The 17,764-nt window shown below is 38.9% G+C and overlaps 2 protein-coding genes across 2 annotated transcripts; both read right to left on the bottom strand.

The window, feature by feature from the left end:
- Window positions 1-253: 253 nt before the first annotated feature.
- On the bottom strand, window positions 254-7,862 carry LOC135651618 (dynamin-like protein ARC5). Its single transcript, XM_065171833.1, has 5 exons — window positions 6,982-7,862; window positions 2,090-4,164; window positions 810-2,006; window positions 651-730; window positions 254-563 (listed from the first exon to the last, which is right to left on the bottom strand). The coding sequence occupies exons 1-2, from the start codon at window positions 7,330-7,332 to the stop codon at window positions 4,048-4,050; spliced, it is 468 nt and encodes a 155-aa protein (XP_065027905.1). The 5' UTR covers window positions 7,333-7,862; the 3' UTR covers window positions 254-563; window positions 651-730; window positions 810-2,006; window positions 2,090-4,047.
- A 41-nt stretch (window positions 7,863-7,903) lies between these two features.
- Window positions 7,904-16,001, bottom strand: LOC135651615 (dynamin-like protein ARC5). Its single transcript, XM_065171830.1, has 17 exons — window positions 15,485-16,001; window positions 14,656-14,820; window positions 14,357-14,479; window positions 13,979-14,200; window positions 13,503-13,636; window positions 13,328-13,420; window positions 12,993-13,056; window positions 12,772-12,820; window positions 12,571-12,653; window positions 10,805-10,962; window positions 10,655-10,715; window positions 9,855-9,917; window positions 9,677-9,777; window positions 9,289-9,346; window positions 8,869-9,204; window positions 8,234-8,398; window positions 7,904-8,161 (listed from the first exon to the last, which is right to left on the bottom strand). The coding sequence occupies exons 1-17, from the start codon at window positions 15,890-15,892 to the stop codon at window positions 8,093-8,095; spliced, it is 2,352 nt and encodes a 783-aa protein (XP_065027902.1). The 5' UTR covers window positions 15,893-16,001; the 3' UTR covers window positions 7,904-8,092.
- Window positions 16,002-17,764: the final 1,763 nt, after the last annotated feature.

A 17,764-nucleotide genomic window follows, 5' to 3' on the forward strand; every position in this document is an offset into this window, starting at 1 on the left:
ACAATCCTCGATTCATATTTATCTTCACACAAGAATTCAATTAGCCATTCATAAGCAAATAATTACTTCTGGGCACAATATAACAATACCTGTTACTTGTACCAAGCACACCAGTGAACGATTGCTCCAGTAATCTTTGCTTCCGACAAATGCTTGATCCTCTATTTGGTGTCGAACAATTCTTAAGATCTGCCATGTGCATGATACTAGTTTCATTTGATGATAAACCGTATTTCAATTCAATTCTCGAGCAAGATTAAGCAGGACAATCCTTAAACTACACAACATCAGTAACAACACTTCCTGAACATCAACTAAAGCTTAAGAGTCAAATACTGTTTTACTCATGTGTACATTAGCCACGGGATTCCTGAATCTGATATAAGCACAGTTGATAATGTTAGTGTGAACTAATTAGGAAGAAAGTTGAACTTTGTTGGTCTTGTCGATGTACTCCATAAACCTCTTACGTTCAGAATAGCCAAATGGCAAAGTTGACAATCAAACATATCGTTATCCAACATCACCGCGCCTTTAGCCCCAACAAACAAAGGCTCCAATCCCTGCAAATGAGAACAAATCTTTAAGAGTATCACTAAATTGATTACAACACAGGAGCTCCTGACAATGAGATAATCTCAACATGTTACCTCGATGGAAATGTTCCATCATCAAAGGATATGAAGGGGTAAAATTTCTTCTCTGTAGGGAATGTGTTAATGGAAGCTCCCTGTCAAATGAATTAGGATTTCATCAATTGTAGAGAAAGAGAGAGAGAGAGAGAGAGAGAGAGCAACGAAGCAACTCACCAGAATGGTCCTTCGATCTCCAGTAACCAATGTGTCTATGAAGCGATGATCAATGCTATTTGCAACTGACACTAGCATCCATGGCACAACATTACCTACGGTGCCACGACCACTATGCCTATTATTGCCACCATAGGCTAATGTGAGAATCCTCTTCTTATCGCGTGGCACGCACCAATGGCTATCGGTCTCCAGTAACCAATGTGTCTATGAAGCGATGATCAATGCTATTTGCAACTGACACTAGCATCCATGGCACAACATTACCTACCGTGCCACGACCACTATGCCTATTATTGCCACCATAGGCTAATGTGAGAATCCTCTTCTTATCGCGTGGCACGCACCAATGGCTATCGGTCTCCAGTAACCAATGTGTCTATGAAGCGATGATCAATGCTATTTGCAACTGACACTAGCATCCATGGCACAACATTACCTACCGTGCCACGACCACTATGCCTATTATTGCCACCATAGGCTAATGTGAGAATCCTCTTCTTATCGCGTGGCACGCACCAATGGCTATCGGTCTCCAGTAACCAATGTGTCTATGAAGCGATGATCAATGCTATTTGCAACTGACACTAGCATCCATGGCACAACATTACCTACCGTACCACGACCACTATGCCTATTATTGCCACCATAGGCTAATGTGAGAATCCTCTTCTTATCGCGTGGCACGCACCAATGGCTATCGGTCTCCAGTAACCAATGTGTCTATGAAGCGATGATCAATGCTATTTGCAACTGACACTAGCATCCATGGCACAACATTACCTACCGTGCCACGACCACTATGCCTATTATTGCCACCATAGGCTAATGTGAGAATCCTCTTCTTATCGCGTGGCACGCACCAATGGCTATCGGCTCCTCGAAGTACTCACTCGCATGGTCGCTACTGATCGAGATGGAGATGTTGTCCACCCCATCTATGATCGCGTGGTCAAAGGCAACCAACAAGTCTTCGCCTGCAAACCCCACTAGCCAACAGACTTTGTACACCGCAAGCTTAGTAGAAGGCGCTATGCCTCTGGTTGTCCCTCCGGTGAGGCTGTACAGCTAACAATATGCACATTTCTTCTGGCCACAATTGAGGCAGTGTAGGTGCCATGGCCATTGTAGTCCCGTGGAGAAGCTTCTTGAGTCGTGTTGTTGTAGCTGTTGAAGTAGCATGTTCCAATAATTTTGCTAGCAAAACACAACTGGTCTTAAAAGCATGCTTGATGCAAGCAATAACAGAGATGATGAACAAGAGTTGAGGAGATACATACTTGTTGCATTTAAAGTTCTCACAAGAGCCCTTCCATCTTCTCGACGAAGGTCCAAATCCTTTATTGCTAAAAGATGCAGATTCCAGCAAGATACAAGTCCCAATCACACCAACGATGACATCTCTTTCCAATAGCAAATTTCGTTTCACGCTCTGAACGACATTTAAGAGAGAGAGAGAGAGAGAGAGAGAGAGAGAGAGAGAAAGAGAAAGAGAAAGACTACCAGCTAGAATTATGGTGAAAAGTATGATTATATCGAGCATACATGGTCAAGTGCAAACAATATATGTATGATAATAACTGAGAGTGCTTATTTCTTGCTCCCACTCCAACTAATCACTGAGATTATAGTAATATTACATGCTAATACTAGGCTTAAGCATGAGATCTTCTATCAGAAAGTTAACACTGTAAGGTAACTAGACAAATGGATGCAACAAATAACTACAAGCTTAAGTAGTACAAATATAGATAGTGGTAGTCTAGATAATCTCCATATCTTAAACGTTCAAATCTAACCATCATTTTCTTACCTAAGCGCTCCTCAAGAAGATACATTGAACATGTGAAAAGCAGATCCATAGGAGGCCAATGATGCATAATAATGGCCTTCAATTATGATAATGGCATTTTTTACCTAATGACCTGACAAATTCATGAGTCAGATCGTGGTGGCAGATTGGGTTAAATTTTATCAGGCATGTGGCTGCTCGACAGCAGGGAGGTTCAACCTGCCAAGCTTATCCCAACAAAACTAAAGGTAACTCACTGGTTACATAGTTCGGTCCAGATAAAGAATAAAGAAATCTTAATCTGCTGCTTCAATTGCATAGGGTTTGGGTCAGACTATGGACACTTGCTACCCATCTCCACTCAACCCAATGGTTGTGACTTCTGATTAGCCTAAATGTCCAATGAACAGAATGTATATACTCCAATGTGAAGGAATTTAAGGCTTCACCCTATGCCAAAAGGAAAAAAAGAAAAAAAAATGGTGGATCAGGATATCTTGCATCATGTGATCAAATACATAGTCATGAGGATAAAAATAATTAAATGTGGATTCTAAGCATCCAAGCCTTTGGAGAAGGCTCGTGAAGATCAAAATCCTTGGTCCATCTGACACCCACACGTTTTCAGTGACAAAACAACCAATGAACAAGCAATATGGTCTAAGCACATGCATAGGAACATGCTTGGAAAGAAAAAATCGATGGTGACATTGGTGCTGAAGTGGACTAATTACATTAAGAGATTGATTGATTCTTGGCTTTCTTATTAATTAGAGATAAAGGATTTGAAAATAATTGTTTTGTCACACACTCCTCCCAACCGAATCATATTGTAAAGATCTACAACTTATTTGGACTAAAATATGCTCTTACCTGCATGATGTTCATTAGTCAATATTATGAAGTATTCCCTTTAAACAAGCCAGATTGGAATATCTTAAGTCAAAAAGATCAATTATATTTCCACCTTACTGTTAATTTAGTCCATTTCAATTAACTATATGTTAAGTAGTTCGATGCTGTGATCACCTCAAGTCACCAAAAATAACATTTGAAGAAAGAAATAGCCAGGTATAAAATGTATACAAACATCAAAGATTGAACTGTGTTATGCTCGGCACAATATCCGTGACAAGCATATCATCATCCAAGGATGTGCGTCCATTTTAAACTTAATTAAAAGAATCATTTCATTAACAAGCATATCATCCAGAAACCAGTTCTTTAACAAGGGTATTGCCTTTAGTAATTTTTTTATCAAAATTAGAAAGGTAAGAATTCAAACTTTATGCCTGAGAAAAAGGTAAAACTGTAAAACTATGTTTCTGCAATAGAAAGAATCATTTCATCATCCCAAACAATATTAATCAATGATATGCAAAAAGTACCTTCGTAATCTTATCTTTGAAAAAAATGGCCATTCGAATTTAACAAATATACCATTACTCATGAAAATTTGAGAAGGGAGACTACATACAGTATACTTAGTTTCTGCTTTTCCCCAACCACTACATCAGGTCTGGAACAATCAAGTGTGCGCACACCTAATAATGCATCAATCTCCTAAAACCAGAAATACAAAGCTTTAGGAAATAATTATCAAGAAAAATCTAGTTGGAAAATTCGTATAAAATTAAGCCTTGTCATCAAGGCACATTCTATAGAATACATTCCGCAAATGTCCAGCAGGTGAAGTGGGCCAGCATCTAAAACATAAAGTAAAAGTAAGATGCTAGGATAACAAGAATGATCTCAACAAAATCTGTGAGAAGCATTATAATCACAATATTTATAGACATAATATACCCCCACCCTATTCATAACAGCCATCAACCATCTAGCATGAAAATCCACATTTTTTGCATAGAAATGTACAAAATATAATCTATAGCTAACTCTGTCTTTAAGTAATTGTGAAGATGATGATAAGCTGCATGTAGATAATGTCTTTTGTACAATTTGGTAGGATAAGTTTCAATTTATTGCCGAAGAAAGTCAAATTTTCAAAGTGTTCTAAGATACCTATTACATACGAACCTAACTATATTATGAATCATGTTTTTGTTTATCCATCAAATAAACTTACATGAGTATATATAAAATTATTGTCCTAACATATAAAATGACCTATATAAATCATTTCATAAACAAAGGGCATGACTCGTATTTCATAAATTATTATCCTAACTTCATAAATGCATTTGGTTAAAATTAACAGGTTTATTAATCTTATCTTATATCTCTGCTCTTGATTGCATATTGAAATATCAATCGATACAAAGGGCATGAAGGGTGTTGTTTCGGTGTTCCCAAGCAAAACCTACAACCCAACATGATGAGAACTTTAAATGCAACAAGTACGCACCTCCTCAACTCTCGTTCATCATCTCAGTTATTGCTTGCTTGAAGCACGCTACTGAGACCAGCTGTGTTGTGCTAGCAAAATCATTGGAACATGTTACTTCAACAGCTACAATGACACGACTCATGAAGCTTCTCCATGGGACCATGATAGCCATGGCACCCACACTATCTCAATTATGGCTGAAAGAAGCGTCCACAACATTAGCCTGTATGGCCTTACCGGAGGGACAACCAGAGGCACAGTGCCTTCTACCAGGCTTGCAGTGTACCAAGTCTGCTAGCTAACAAGGTGTGTAGGGGAAGACTTGTTAATTGCTTTCGACAACACGATCATGAATGCGGTGGACATTATCTCCATCTCGATCAATAGTGATCACACGATAAAGAAGGGGATTCTCACGTCGATCTATAGCGACAACGAACGTGCAATGGTTGTGACATGGTAGGTAATGTTGCGCCATAGATGCTAATGTCATCTGCAAGTAGCATCAATCGCAGCTTCATAGAAACATTGGTTATTGGAGATTGAAGGACCATTGTAGTGAGTTGTTTCAGCTCTCTCTCTCTCTCTCTCTCTCTCTCTCTCTCTCTCTCTCTCTCTCTCTCTCTCTCTCTCTCTCTCTCTCTCTCTCTCTACAATTGATGAAAGTTCTGATTCATTTGACATGGAGTTTCCATCAACACAGAAGAAACATTACCCCTTCATAAACTTTGGTGATGGGACATTTCTACCAAGGTAGCACGTTGAGATCATCTCATTGTCAGGAGCTCCTGTGAGTTGTAATCAATTGAGCAATCTCTTATTGATTTGTTCTCATTTGCAAGAACTACACTCAACTGAGCAAGGATTTGGTGAAAGGCAAGATAGTTCTCTCTTGATCCCCTTATGATGGATCAAGGCTTTTGCTTGCTAGGGTTGAAGGTGTGATGATGTTGGATAACAGGACACTTGATTATTCATGCTCATTCCCTCTCCCAGCTTTTCTAGTCGGCTACTCCGAAGGCAAGAGGGCTGATGGTGTACATCAACAAGACCAAGTAAGTTAGACTCTCTTCTAAACTAGTTCACGTAATCATCACCAACTGTGCTTATATCTGCTTCTGGATTCCAGAATCCCGTGGTTAATATACACGAGTGAAACAGTGTTTGACTCTAAAGCTCCAATTATTGCTTCCTTCTCATCCAGAGGGCCGGCCCAACATGATCACACCCAACATCTTGAAGGTGACAATATCCATGAGAAATTAAATTTATTAGAACCAGCATTACATTCAATGAGAAATAATTTGTTATAAAGTTAAGTTGATAAAAAGCAATGTCAAAAACAATGATATTCTGCATAGCATACAAGAAAACTTCTACCAACTCAACCAAATGTAATAAGATTTATGAGCAATCACCAGGAGCACATAAATAGGGTATGATGAACCCAACCTTATTGTCCCACAGGCATTCAAAACAGAAGCAAGAATAATAATGCCAGTATGTGACTGCAGTAATTATTATAGCAACGTAAATAAGCCATCAGCTAAAACAAAAAATTTCATTATCGAATTAATCTGGATGTATTTGTTCAAAGGGAAGAAACCACATCTTTTTTAAAAATAAATTTTCACCCGTCCCACTGAACACACTTTAAAATCTGACACTGTTAGCAGGTTGATGACTACAAACTAGAAAGAAGAAAGTGAGATTCCTATGTATTTTATATAAACTCGGTTTCTTGAGCCTCTATTTGCTGCATTAAAGCAATACATCAGTGATTAAGTGCGAAAACACCTAATGATGTTCTGAAAATGTATTAAAAGCAACCACATTGCTTGCTGTTGAGCACCAACTACAAGCATTAGAGCAAACAGGTAATGTACCTATAACCCCATATAGCAATCAGAGTTCCTTTTATGATTCGTTTGGAAATTCCGAGAAAATACAACAACAACTACCCTGCAGAAGAACACTTGCTACAGTGCGTCTATATAGGGATACAATAGAAAGGAAGTACTAAAGAGAAGCACCTGGATCTTGGGAAAGGACATGCGACTGGCGACGGCGGGGCCGGCGTCGGAGACGAGGCGGCAGACCGAGACGGCGTAACCGGGGTTGTACTTCATGTGGAGGGTGATCGGCCAGCGGATCTTGGTGTCGCCACCGACGTGGTTGAACTGGAAACCCATGAGGGCCTCCACGAGCGCCCTCTTCCCGTCGGTCTGGTGCCCCACCACCAGCACCGCCGGTACGTCGAAGGGCATCTCGAACTCCTGCGCCAGCCCGTGGAGGTCGTTGTACGCCTCGTAGAGCTTCCCGGAGTCCGAAAAGGAGGATTCGTGTTCCTCCTTCACCGCGGCCTCTTGGCCTCGGCTCCTCATCGCGGCCACCAAGAGATGAGGTGGTGGTGAGTCACGGGCGCGAAACGCACGCAAACCCTAATTTTGTATTCTGGATAACCAAAGATACCAGAAAATACTTTTGCTACAGCACACGCACTGATGGAGGGCAAAAGGTCAATAAACTAATCCATCATTTATACCATCAAGTAGATTATGACTAATGAAATTAAAATTAATTGGATTAACAATTTAAGCTTAAAAGGTTATTAGTTATCTCATGGAATCACTAATAATTTTAAAATCGACTTAATTATATATTGAGCATGAGAGGAAGTGGCTATATGAAATCACCACTAAATCTTATTAGGGTTTGACTCCGAGCCGTATTGACCGACAGCAAGAGATCATAAAGCCTAATGCCCAATGTCAACGGCGTAAGAGAAGAGTCAATGGATATTTAAGAAAGTGCACTAATTGTGCATCGCCATAGAACGATAGTATTTCTTAAAAGTAACATCCTGTAGGAGACAAATAATTCTTGTTGCGTTGTTTTATTGTTGATCCCAATCCTGCAAAAGAAAAAGGAGGATTGCATTAGGCAGTTGATAAATATAATAATATTGTATCAGGCATTATGGAAATAGATCTCGACCGATTGAAATCGTAGAAATAGATGACATAATTCATTGTTCTTACTGAACAAAGGCATTACATCTATCTACAATAACAGGTCCAATTGGATCGATAAAGAACGCTGACATCTGCATCTGCATTGTGGCTCTACTGAGGCTAGAAATCTCTATGGTCGGACGAGATAAGAACTCAACTGCTCATTTATCTCTCTAAACTTCTCCTTCAGCCGCTGTAACTGCAAGCAGCATATCTAAGTTAGCGAACGACAGAGGCAACATGACATTTGTGGTAGGTCAAAAGCCAATACCCGTTTCAATTCGATCTCTAATTCCCGCTTGCGCTGTCCGAGAGAGTGGCGTAGCTGAGTTATGTCAAAAATTTGGTCCAAGTCATCTCCAAATGCAGATTCCAGGTCTTCCCACAGAAGGGCTGGCAACTTGTCGACAACCGGCATCAGGAAGAAGCAATTGAACTACAGAATAAATGTTGGGAGTTGGATAAGAGTTAAAAATCATGGTAATGACTAGCATCAACATCATTTCAAGTGAGCCACAAATTTTCAGGCAGCTGAATCTACAAAGTTACCATGAAAAAGAGAACATAGGAGAGGCATTATTCGGGATAAGAATGTGAAGCTTAACAAGTGTTGTTGCATGTTGAAAGAAATTCTATACCGACGACGATATCTTTGTAAGATAGTAGGCAGATAATGCATTTACTGTTCTAATCATTTTGAATGCACAACAATAAATCATCACTGTGAAAATGACAACAAGCTCTAGACAGTAGTAAATGATGGAATGGCACAGCATATGACTGGTTTCTACAGCAGCTCTAGAGTTTAGATCAACTGCATGTAATATAAGTCACCAAGTCATCAATAGAGCAAAATTAAATTTGACAATTTTTCACCAAAAGCAAAGCGAATATATACTTACAGACCTTTAATTCTGTAGATACCAGAAAATGCTCCTTGATCCCATGAAAAATTTGATATACCAAGGCATAAACAATTCTTTCAGATGAAGGAGCCAGTCTTCGGTTCCACAGTGTGCTATCCAAAAGATCAACCAGCCTTGTTTCTGCTGTGGGATTGCATGGAATCGAGTCAGAACATGGGTTAGAATGGTTAGGTTTTGAATCTGGCTTCGATCTATCAGATTTGTTGTCATTCAGAGCCAAGTATTGTTCCTGTTGAACACCTGAAGAGATGGTGCTAGCGCTATACTGCTCTGAGCTAGCAAATGAGTCCAAAAATTGGCATAATCCAGCCCGATTCTGTAATTTTGAACATAGGGGTATGTAAAGGTGGAAAAATTAAAATTTGGAGTATGTCGATGGTCTAAGCATTAACATCCAAACCTTGTTATGAAGAGACCAAGTGACATATCGTGTAGTGCTCACTAAGTCTTCCATACATCTGAATGCATACAAAAAATTGGCCTACATTAGTCTTTCAGCAAAAGGCACTTAAGAACATTAAACCATCTTTTAGAATTATTCTACATCAAATACTTGTGCATACTCGCACATGATCATAACAACAGCAACCTTTTTGTCATTTGGAGATATCAGTCTAGAGTGCAATCTGGCTACATAATAATAGCCTCCAGGTCGGAACGGTTGCAGAACAAAATTTAGAAACAGGAACATGTGGGAAAGCTTGAAAACATGATTAACCAACACATATCTTCTCAGCTGCTGAGATCGGGAGAATAAATAAATATTCGAAAGGTATGAGCAAAATTACTTTTCACGACATGATCGTTCAGTCGATTCAGCAAAATTATTAAAGGCTGTCTCAACACGTCTCAGAAATACTTCATGGCCACTAAGATACTCTCCATCTTTCTGTCGAAAGTCTATGATTAGTTTTATGAGCAAATATCAACATATACCATCATGCAGAAATTTAGGAAGACCCTTACCTGCAACAGATACACGGAAATAGGCAGTAGCCTCTTCAAAATGTATAGAAGCCTAAAGCCCAACTGTCAGAAGAAAGGCAACACCGAAGTTTTAGATAAGGTCCAACAGTCCAAGTACCAAATAGAGACAAATTTGAGAAATTTAAGTGATAGTTTTCTCTAATTACCATATGTTGAAACTGAAATATGTATGTGCAAATAAGCATAACAAACATTATATTCTTCTGAAAGACAAGTGAGGTCAGTTCAGAATGTGCATGCAGGAAGGATAAACGTCTGATCCTCCATACTTTATTCAACAAGAATGTCAAACGGAATACAGATGGAATTTATTCCTTGAACCGAAAGCATGGATAGCTCCAATACAGGGAATTAAATCAAGACAATAGAAGTAACTAGTCCTGAAACTTGGTAAAATACAGGTGGATGTCTTCAGATAACCTGGTCAAAAAGAAATATATTAGCCAAGAATGTAGAACAGATCTTTATATATGTATGCTTATAATGTTTATATAATGCATATATGTGTATATATGGCCAAGTCTGTAAAGTCAATTCACAAGGATAGCAAGCCCACCTACAAATTTTAGCCCTCACAAACACGTGTAAGATGCAATCAGAAATTTGAGCACAATGCCTAAATTGAAGGCATACGGGAGGCTAAACAAGTCAGAAGTTACTAGGTTCTTCCCTATGTCACCAGCTAGATTTCCTGGTTTGATCATTCTTCATCAATGGTAGAAGACAGAACTCAGTACAAATACAAGGAAAAAGAAATAGAATGACACTTAATCATGAACCTGATGAAGGAAAGGCTCAAAGGTATCACGAGCTTTGGCAACAGCAATTACGCAGGCAGTCCTAGGACAAAAGTTGAATAAAACATAGTTATTACATCAGAGAGATGAATGAGGTTAAACAACAAAAAAGTGAGAAAAACTAAGAAATACCTAGAGTAGTTTGTTCCATCATGAATGTCTTCAACTCCACATGCATTTACTATCTCCTCCCTAGTAATTGGAGGACACTTGACACCTCCAACAACAAGACGAAATTCTGCCATTGCACGATGGTATTGCGCACCGCCATAAAGACGCATTCCAGCATTCTGAGAAGGAGATATAAGCAGGGTTATTAACCCAATAGTTTATATGTTATGCTGACCAGACCTTAAGTTGCAAGTGATGCCAGAAAGAAACTGAACATTTGAATGCAATCACAGATATTCTTGCATACAAATGCTATACTTATGAAGCATACACTTAACTACGTAGTTAAATTTCATCTAGTCAAAAAATTATTAAAAGTTGTGTTGCCACACACATTTAACAATACATTAAGGGTAAAAGACCAGAATCTACAAACCCCAGCATCCACTTACTTTTTTTCCCTCTCCTGCTGGCAGTCAGCCTCGTTTCAATAATATGCATGTCTGAGTTCAAATCTCATACTGAGGATCTAAGTTTAGCAAATCTAACTTGCTCAAAGAATAGCAGACAACATGCCATCTTTAGTAACTTCTATTTGTTACTTGATTAACATAGTATGGCACTTGTGTCATACAAGTGATAAATCTGTTGTACCCTTACCGTGCCAAACTTTATGTTGTATAAATAGGTTCAAGACTCAAATAGCCTCAGAGAAGTAACATACTAGTTGAACAGTCAATTGGTCTCCCAGTGTATATAAAACAAAGAAAAACCTTGTTCTATCAAAAGCACCGAATTCCTTAAGGCATTTAGATCCTTATTCTATAATGGGTCGCCACTTGACGGTCACCCACTGTAACTACTTCTAGTGATACAGATAAAAGTTACATAATTGAATTCATTCTCTACCCATTCCCAAAAAATCAAGTAGCCCGTTTATCTATACCCAACTGATGACACATCAGAACCCAAAATTATACAATTCATAGTGTAATAATAGATAGCGTACTCCCTTTGCAGGACAATTTTCATTACCGTGTTGTTGAATAGCTCTTGCATTTGATTCAATGTCCATTTATCTATATTACTTGGAAGGTCACTCATTCTGGGTCATTATCCAACTTCCATAATTGACTTCAGGAACACGCAAGCTAGGTTTGCTTCTTGTTCAAGAACTTGGCCCAAATACTCGATCTCGATATCCTGAGACAACCCTGTTCTAATGACTGTAGATAACACTGTCCCAACATATTAGATGTAGTATTTGACATCCTATGCCTTTACTCCAAAGAAACCTCCTCATTACACACTCAGTTTCATTTGCAATAACCACAAGCACCTTATAACATGATAGAAGATAAATTAGCATCATAAAAGAATGAGAAAGATGAGAAAAACATTTGGCATCATGAAGCAATCCTTTCCCAACATGCAAGCTTATTGTTCAAACATATTAATAGAAAATGGAGCATCACAGGGCCTCACTGGACCAGTTTGACTCTTCTCAGGACATGAAAAGGATAATATAACATCAAACAAAGGCAAACTTTCTTTGACCTGCAATGCTTAGTCCTCACTGAACCAATCTGACCCTCAGATCACACAATGGCAGAGAGTCTCACTGGGACATTGTGTGGTTAGTTTGAAATACTTAGTATTTCATCTTAATTGTGCGATTACAAAGATGTAAAATGCAGTTCATGAAATAAGATGATAACTGTATGCTAAACTCACATGCATGTTAATCTCACATATATAGACTAACAGGCTACAGCAGCAGAACTTACAGGCATCATCTTGTGTGGAAGCTGAAGACTGTCAGTTCCTGTAAAAGGTCCACCCATAGTCCTCTCATCCAGCAATGTTTCTCCTGCAAATTGAGCAATTTAAATTTGCACAGGTGACATAATGAAGCATCGCTTTGTTTCAAAAGAACATCATGAAACATTCCTAATACTTATCATCATGAAATAGGCTACAGAGCGTACCAAATTTATCAGGAGGTGCCACAACTGTGCCTTTCAATAACAAAGATAACTGAAAAGAAATTATGGATCAGCACAGCTCTTCATATGCATAATAAAATATGTCAAACATAAAAGTATATCAACAAACAGTGAGTTGGATGATCTTGTTTGTCTATTATCAATGTTTTTGTTGTTTTTATATTTGGAATTTTTTTAAAATAAATTGAATAACTGAAGAGAACCTTGGTCAAAAAAGAGTCATGGAATGCACGTCCCTTTTCCTTCAATTTTGCTTCATCCAAATTTCTGTAGACAAACATAACAAGAGTAAATAAAGAAAACATCAGGAAAGCCATTTCAACTGTCATATTTACTCCAAATTACTTTAGGTACGTGACAGACACAAAACAAAACAAAAAAAACCTCGACTCCTAAGTTAATGAATCCAACCTATTTATAATAGTAGCTTGCAAAGATCGGAAAGCATTCAATGAAAAAACATAACATTGAAGTTTATCATCCTATACTGCAATAAACCTCATCTTGACTCATCATAAACATAAACTTAAGTATTCACCTGAATTCTTGGTTAGTTTCACGTATTTTCCTCGTAGTGCTCCGAAGTTCCTTCTCCAAAAGTGGAATGATTAGTGGAACATTGTCCATATACCTTAGGAACATAGTTTCAGAAACAACATTAGAAGGTCCACATTACATCAATACTAGAAATAAGGATGAATAAATATTTGTACCTTTTCTGCAACAATTCTTCCAAAAATAATCTAAGGCTGCTCACACCTATTCTACTTCTTTCCTCCTTTGACAATGACCTACCTAGCTTTCCCTCTAAAGCCACAATATCTTCCATTTCTCTCAAACAGATGGCCTGCATTTAAAAGATATGAACAGAGAACAAGTATAAGCATCACATGTGGCCGTAGAATCTTCATGTAATGTTAGATAATACTCGACAGTCATTTGATAAACAACATTCTCAACATAAAAAGGTCATGACCTAGATTCATAATTATTCGTGTGTGATAGATTCATGAAATATTATTTTAGTGATCTTCGTGGACACAAGAAACATAAACATTAACATATAAACATGTGCAACTCCAACACCAGGAACAGTACAAGTAGATCACATCCTCCGGTAAACAAATTTTGATGTGCAGAAATACAAAGATTGCATATAGAGAATTAAGTGGCATATAGAAAACAGAACTTTCTTAAACTCCTCATTGGATCGATAAATAGCTTCACTCCCAGAACCAACTCTCCCTGATGGCACAGAAGTGAAGAAGGGTGAACCACCTAACAAACAGCCATCCAATGTACAAGCAGGTGGTTTAAGAAAAACTTCAACATCTGAAGCCCGTGCAAACTGCAGAATTTTTGTGTCGAGCTTTGTGGATACAATGACAGTCCTTGAAAGCTCAGGATCAATCTGTATTAACCAAAGAAACCAAGTGACCAAATTTACTGTGACAGACTTAAGAGAATTCCAAATTTCAGAATGCAACAACTGCCAGACTGTGTGCTGAGTCATGGAACAAGTCAAATAAATGAGCAGCACAAACTACCAAAAGAAGATGGTACAGACTTGCATCACTATTCTGCGTGTTGTGGCATTACTCCAATCACTGCAATCTTCAAGGCATAAAATGATTAACTCTTTATGCTGCATTTTAGCTCGTACAAGTGCCTCCACTGCACGAGCTTGTCCCTGCAAAAAAAAAGAAAAGAAAGATCTCATCAAAGGGATGCAAAAAATTGTTAAATAGCATCAGCAGCTAGAAAGGCCAGCCGTGATTCTCGATCATGCATGATTTTTTTTAGCTTAACATCACTTCATAATATTTGTGTGAAGTAACTCATAAAGAAGCAAAGTGGAAAATACACCTGTAAAGTTCGGTTCCTTCGACCTGGAGCTGGAATAATAAGACCCGGTGTATCAATGATGGTAAGATTTGGGCAGTACTTATACTCTATCCTAATAATGATTTCTTTTTCTGAAAACTGACAAGGATCACTCTCCAGCCTCATGTTTTCAGCTTCAATATAAGCCTGGAAGAAAACAAAGAATGAGCAATCACCAGGAGCACATAAATAGGGTATGATGAACTCAACCTTATTGTCCCACAGGCATTCAAAACAGAAGCAAGAATAATAATGCCAGTATGTGACAGCAGTAATTATCTTAGCAAAGTATATAAGCCATTAGCTAAAACAAAAAAAAAATCATTATCGAACTAATCTGGATGTATTTGTTCAAAGGGAAGAAACCACATCTTTTTTACATCAATTTTCACTCGTCCCACAGAACACACTTTAAAATCTGCCACTGTTAGCAGGTTGATGACCACAAATTAATAAGAAGAAAGTAAGATTCTCCCCCATGAAGATAGTAAGTATTTTATATAAAACTCAGTTTCTTGAGCCTCCATTTGCAGAAATAAAGCAATACATCAGTGACTAAGTGCGAAAACACCAAATGATGTTCTGAAAATGTATTAAGTGCAAACACATTGCTTACTGTCGAACACCAACTACAAGCATTAGAACAAACATGTAATGTACCTATAACCCCATATAGTAATCAGAGTTCTTTTTATGATTCGTTTGGAAATTCTGAGAAAATACAACAACAACTACCACCCTGCAGCAGCAACACTTGCTTCAATGCGTCTATATAGGGATACAATAGAAAGGAAGGACTAAAGAGAATCACCTGGATCTCGGGAAGGGACATGCGACTGGCGACGGCGGGGTCAGCGTCGGAAACGAGGCGGCAGACAGGGACGCGGTAACCGGGGTTGTACTTCATATGAAGGGTGATCGGCCGGCGGGTCTTGGTGCCGCCGCCGACGTGGTTGAACTGGAAACCCATGAGGGCCTCCACGAGCGCGCTCTTCCCGTCGGTCTGGTGCCCCACCACCAGCACCGCCGGTACCTCGAAGGGCGTCTCGAACTCCTGTGCCAGCCCGTGGAGCTCGTTGTACGCCTCGTAGAGCTTCCCGGAGTCCGAAGAGGAGGATTCTTGTTCCTCCTCCTCCTCCTCCTCCACCGCCGCCAGCGCGGCCGCCGCCTCTTCGCCTCCTCCGGCCTCACCCCTCTGGGCAGCTCCGCCCTTCCTCATGGCCTCCGGCGACGATTGGGAGTGAGAATACGGAATGGGGAAAGCAGGCAAGACGAGGAGCGGCCGCACGGTCGAGCGATCGCGTGGGCGGGGATAAAAGCCGAAAAGAAGAAGAGGGGGCGCGTCCAAGGAGATGAGGCCGCGCTGACTCACGGGCCAGTCATTCCGTGAAGGATCACCGTTCATCTATTCTCCAGATGCTTCGAGATCCGTAAAAGGTCTGCGAGACCCTGATGGGTGATATCCATTTCCGTTCAGGATCGCCGTCCATCAGTGTCACAGATTGCGTTGAACCCACACATGCGATCTTGATGGATGCTGTGGAGATCCGTGCAACATCCTGATAAGTGGCCCCGATGCCGCCAATCAAGTGCGAGTTGGTCGAGTCACACCATGTCGGGTTGACCACAGATCTGCTGTGCGATTCTATTGGTTGTGTCGGGACTCAAGTGAATTGGGTCCCCAATTGAGCCTATTTAAGTGGAGTTCAAACTTAATTCCATAGAATTAGATCAAAATCATCATAAAAATATAAATATAAATGTTGAGATTAACACGGATTGTTATAACATAGCCACTTATTCAACGTAACTCTAATAGATCTTCTTTCGCACATCGGTGGATAGACGTTTTCTACTTAAAATATCTGATCATATTAAATACTAAAATGACTATAATATCATTCATTATGATTTAAGATCATTGATTCATTAATCTTATTAAATTTGAACCACTGATTCAAAACTAAGTATGCGTTAATAATGGTAAACTTATCTATCTCTTATAAATTCATTCAAATTTTTCTCCATTTTAAATATAGCACTAAACTGATATATTGTATGACATCTTCTACCTCTCATGAACAGCATAAATTAGTTGGCAATCTGAGCTCACTATGGATAAAGGCTGCCCTCATCATTCCAACTTGACAACATCTAAGATAGAAAGTCTTGGGGAGTAGTTGAATCCTCCACATCAATGGCTTCTCAACTTCAAATGGTTTTGTTTAATCTGCATGCATTTGGCACACAGATCAAAGAAAAGAGATGTCCATGATAGGAAGAGTGCAACATGACGAAGTGTCTAGTGGCTGATATGGAGAAAGAGTCAAAGGGTTTGGTTTGTGAAGAATCATTGACAAGCAACTGATAACTGCTCCATATATGAGAATTGAATGCATGATGAGGTCAATCATACTACTGACTACATTTTAGGAGGTTTATTTATTTATAATAATTATAATAAAATAAATTTTATGACACCGAAAACATTAACATAGTGGTGATATGATAACTAATTTACATGGAAAAAACTTGGTATTTACCCTACAAAATTATTATTATTATTATTTTTTGTATATTATAAAGCTATCCTTACTTGTTTAATAGATGAATGAATGATTAAGGAAGACAATGAACCTAAACCTACACCCAAGTTCAACTTTTCTTCCCCCATGTGGCCATAAAGGCAACTTATAACACAGACTGTGTTCCTCATTGGAGGATGATAATATTTTTTAGCTAGTATTTGATGAAAGCTTACTATTTTCTAGCTAAACTCCACATGTCTGCTTAACTACTAGCATTATTCTTTTGTGGCTTCTTCAATCCCAATACCCCAGAGAAGTACAGATGATGAATTCTCTCAATCATTCCAACCAAGGTCATGGGCATTTGGACCCACCCCTTAACTCTGGTCACAACCACTGGTTTCATAGCTGTTGACATCATGAAAGAGCCCTGAGATTTGTTGTTTGATGATGTATTTATTGTCTTGGTTTGAAATAGAAGATTGATATGAGAATTGAAGCAGCTACAGATAACTCTTTAAGGGTTGGGTGTTTTATTTTGCAATCCACCCAAGTCTTCTTCT

Source organism: Musa acuminata, chromosome BXJ3-10 (genome assembly GCF_036884655.1).
Source record: "Musa acuminata AAA Group cultivar baxijiao chromosome BXJ3-10, Cavendish_Baxijiao_AAA, whole genome shotgun sequence".
In the NCBI taxonomy this organism is placed as follows: Eukaryota; Viridiplantae; Streptophyta; class Magnoliopsida; order Zingiberales; family Musaceae; genus Musa; species Musa acuminata.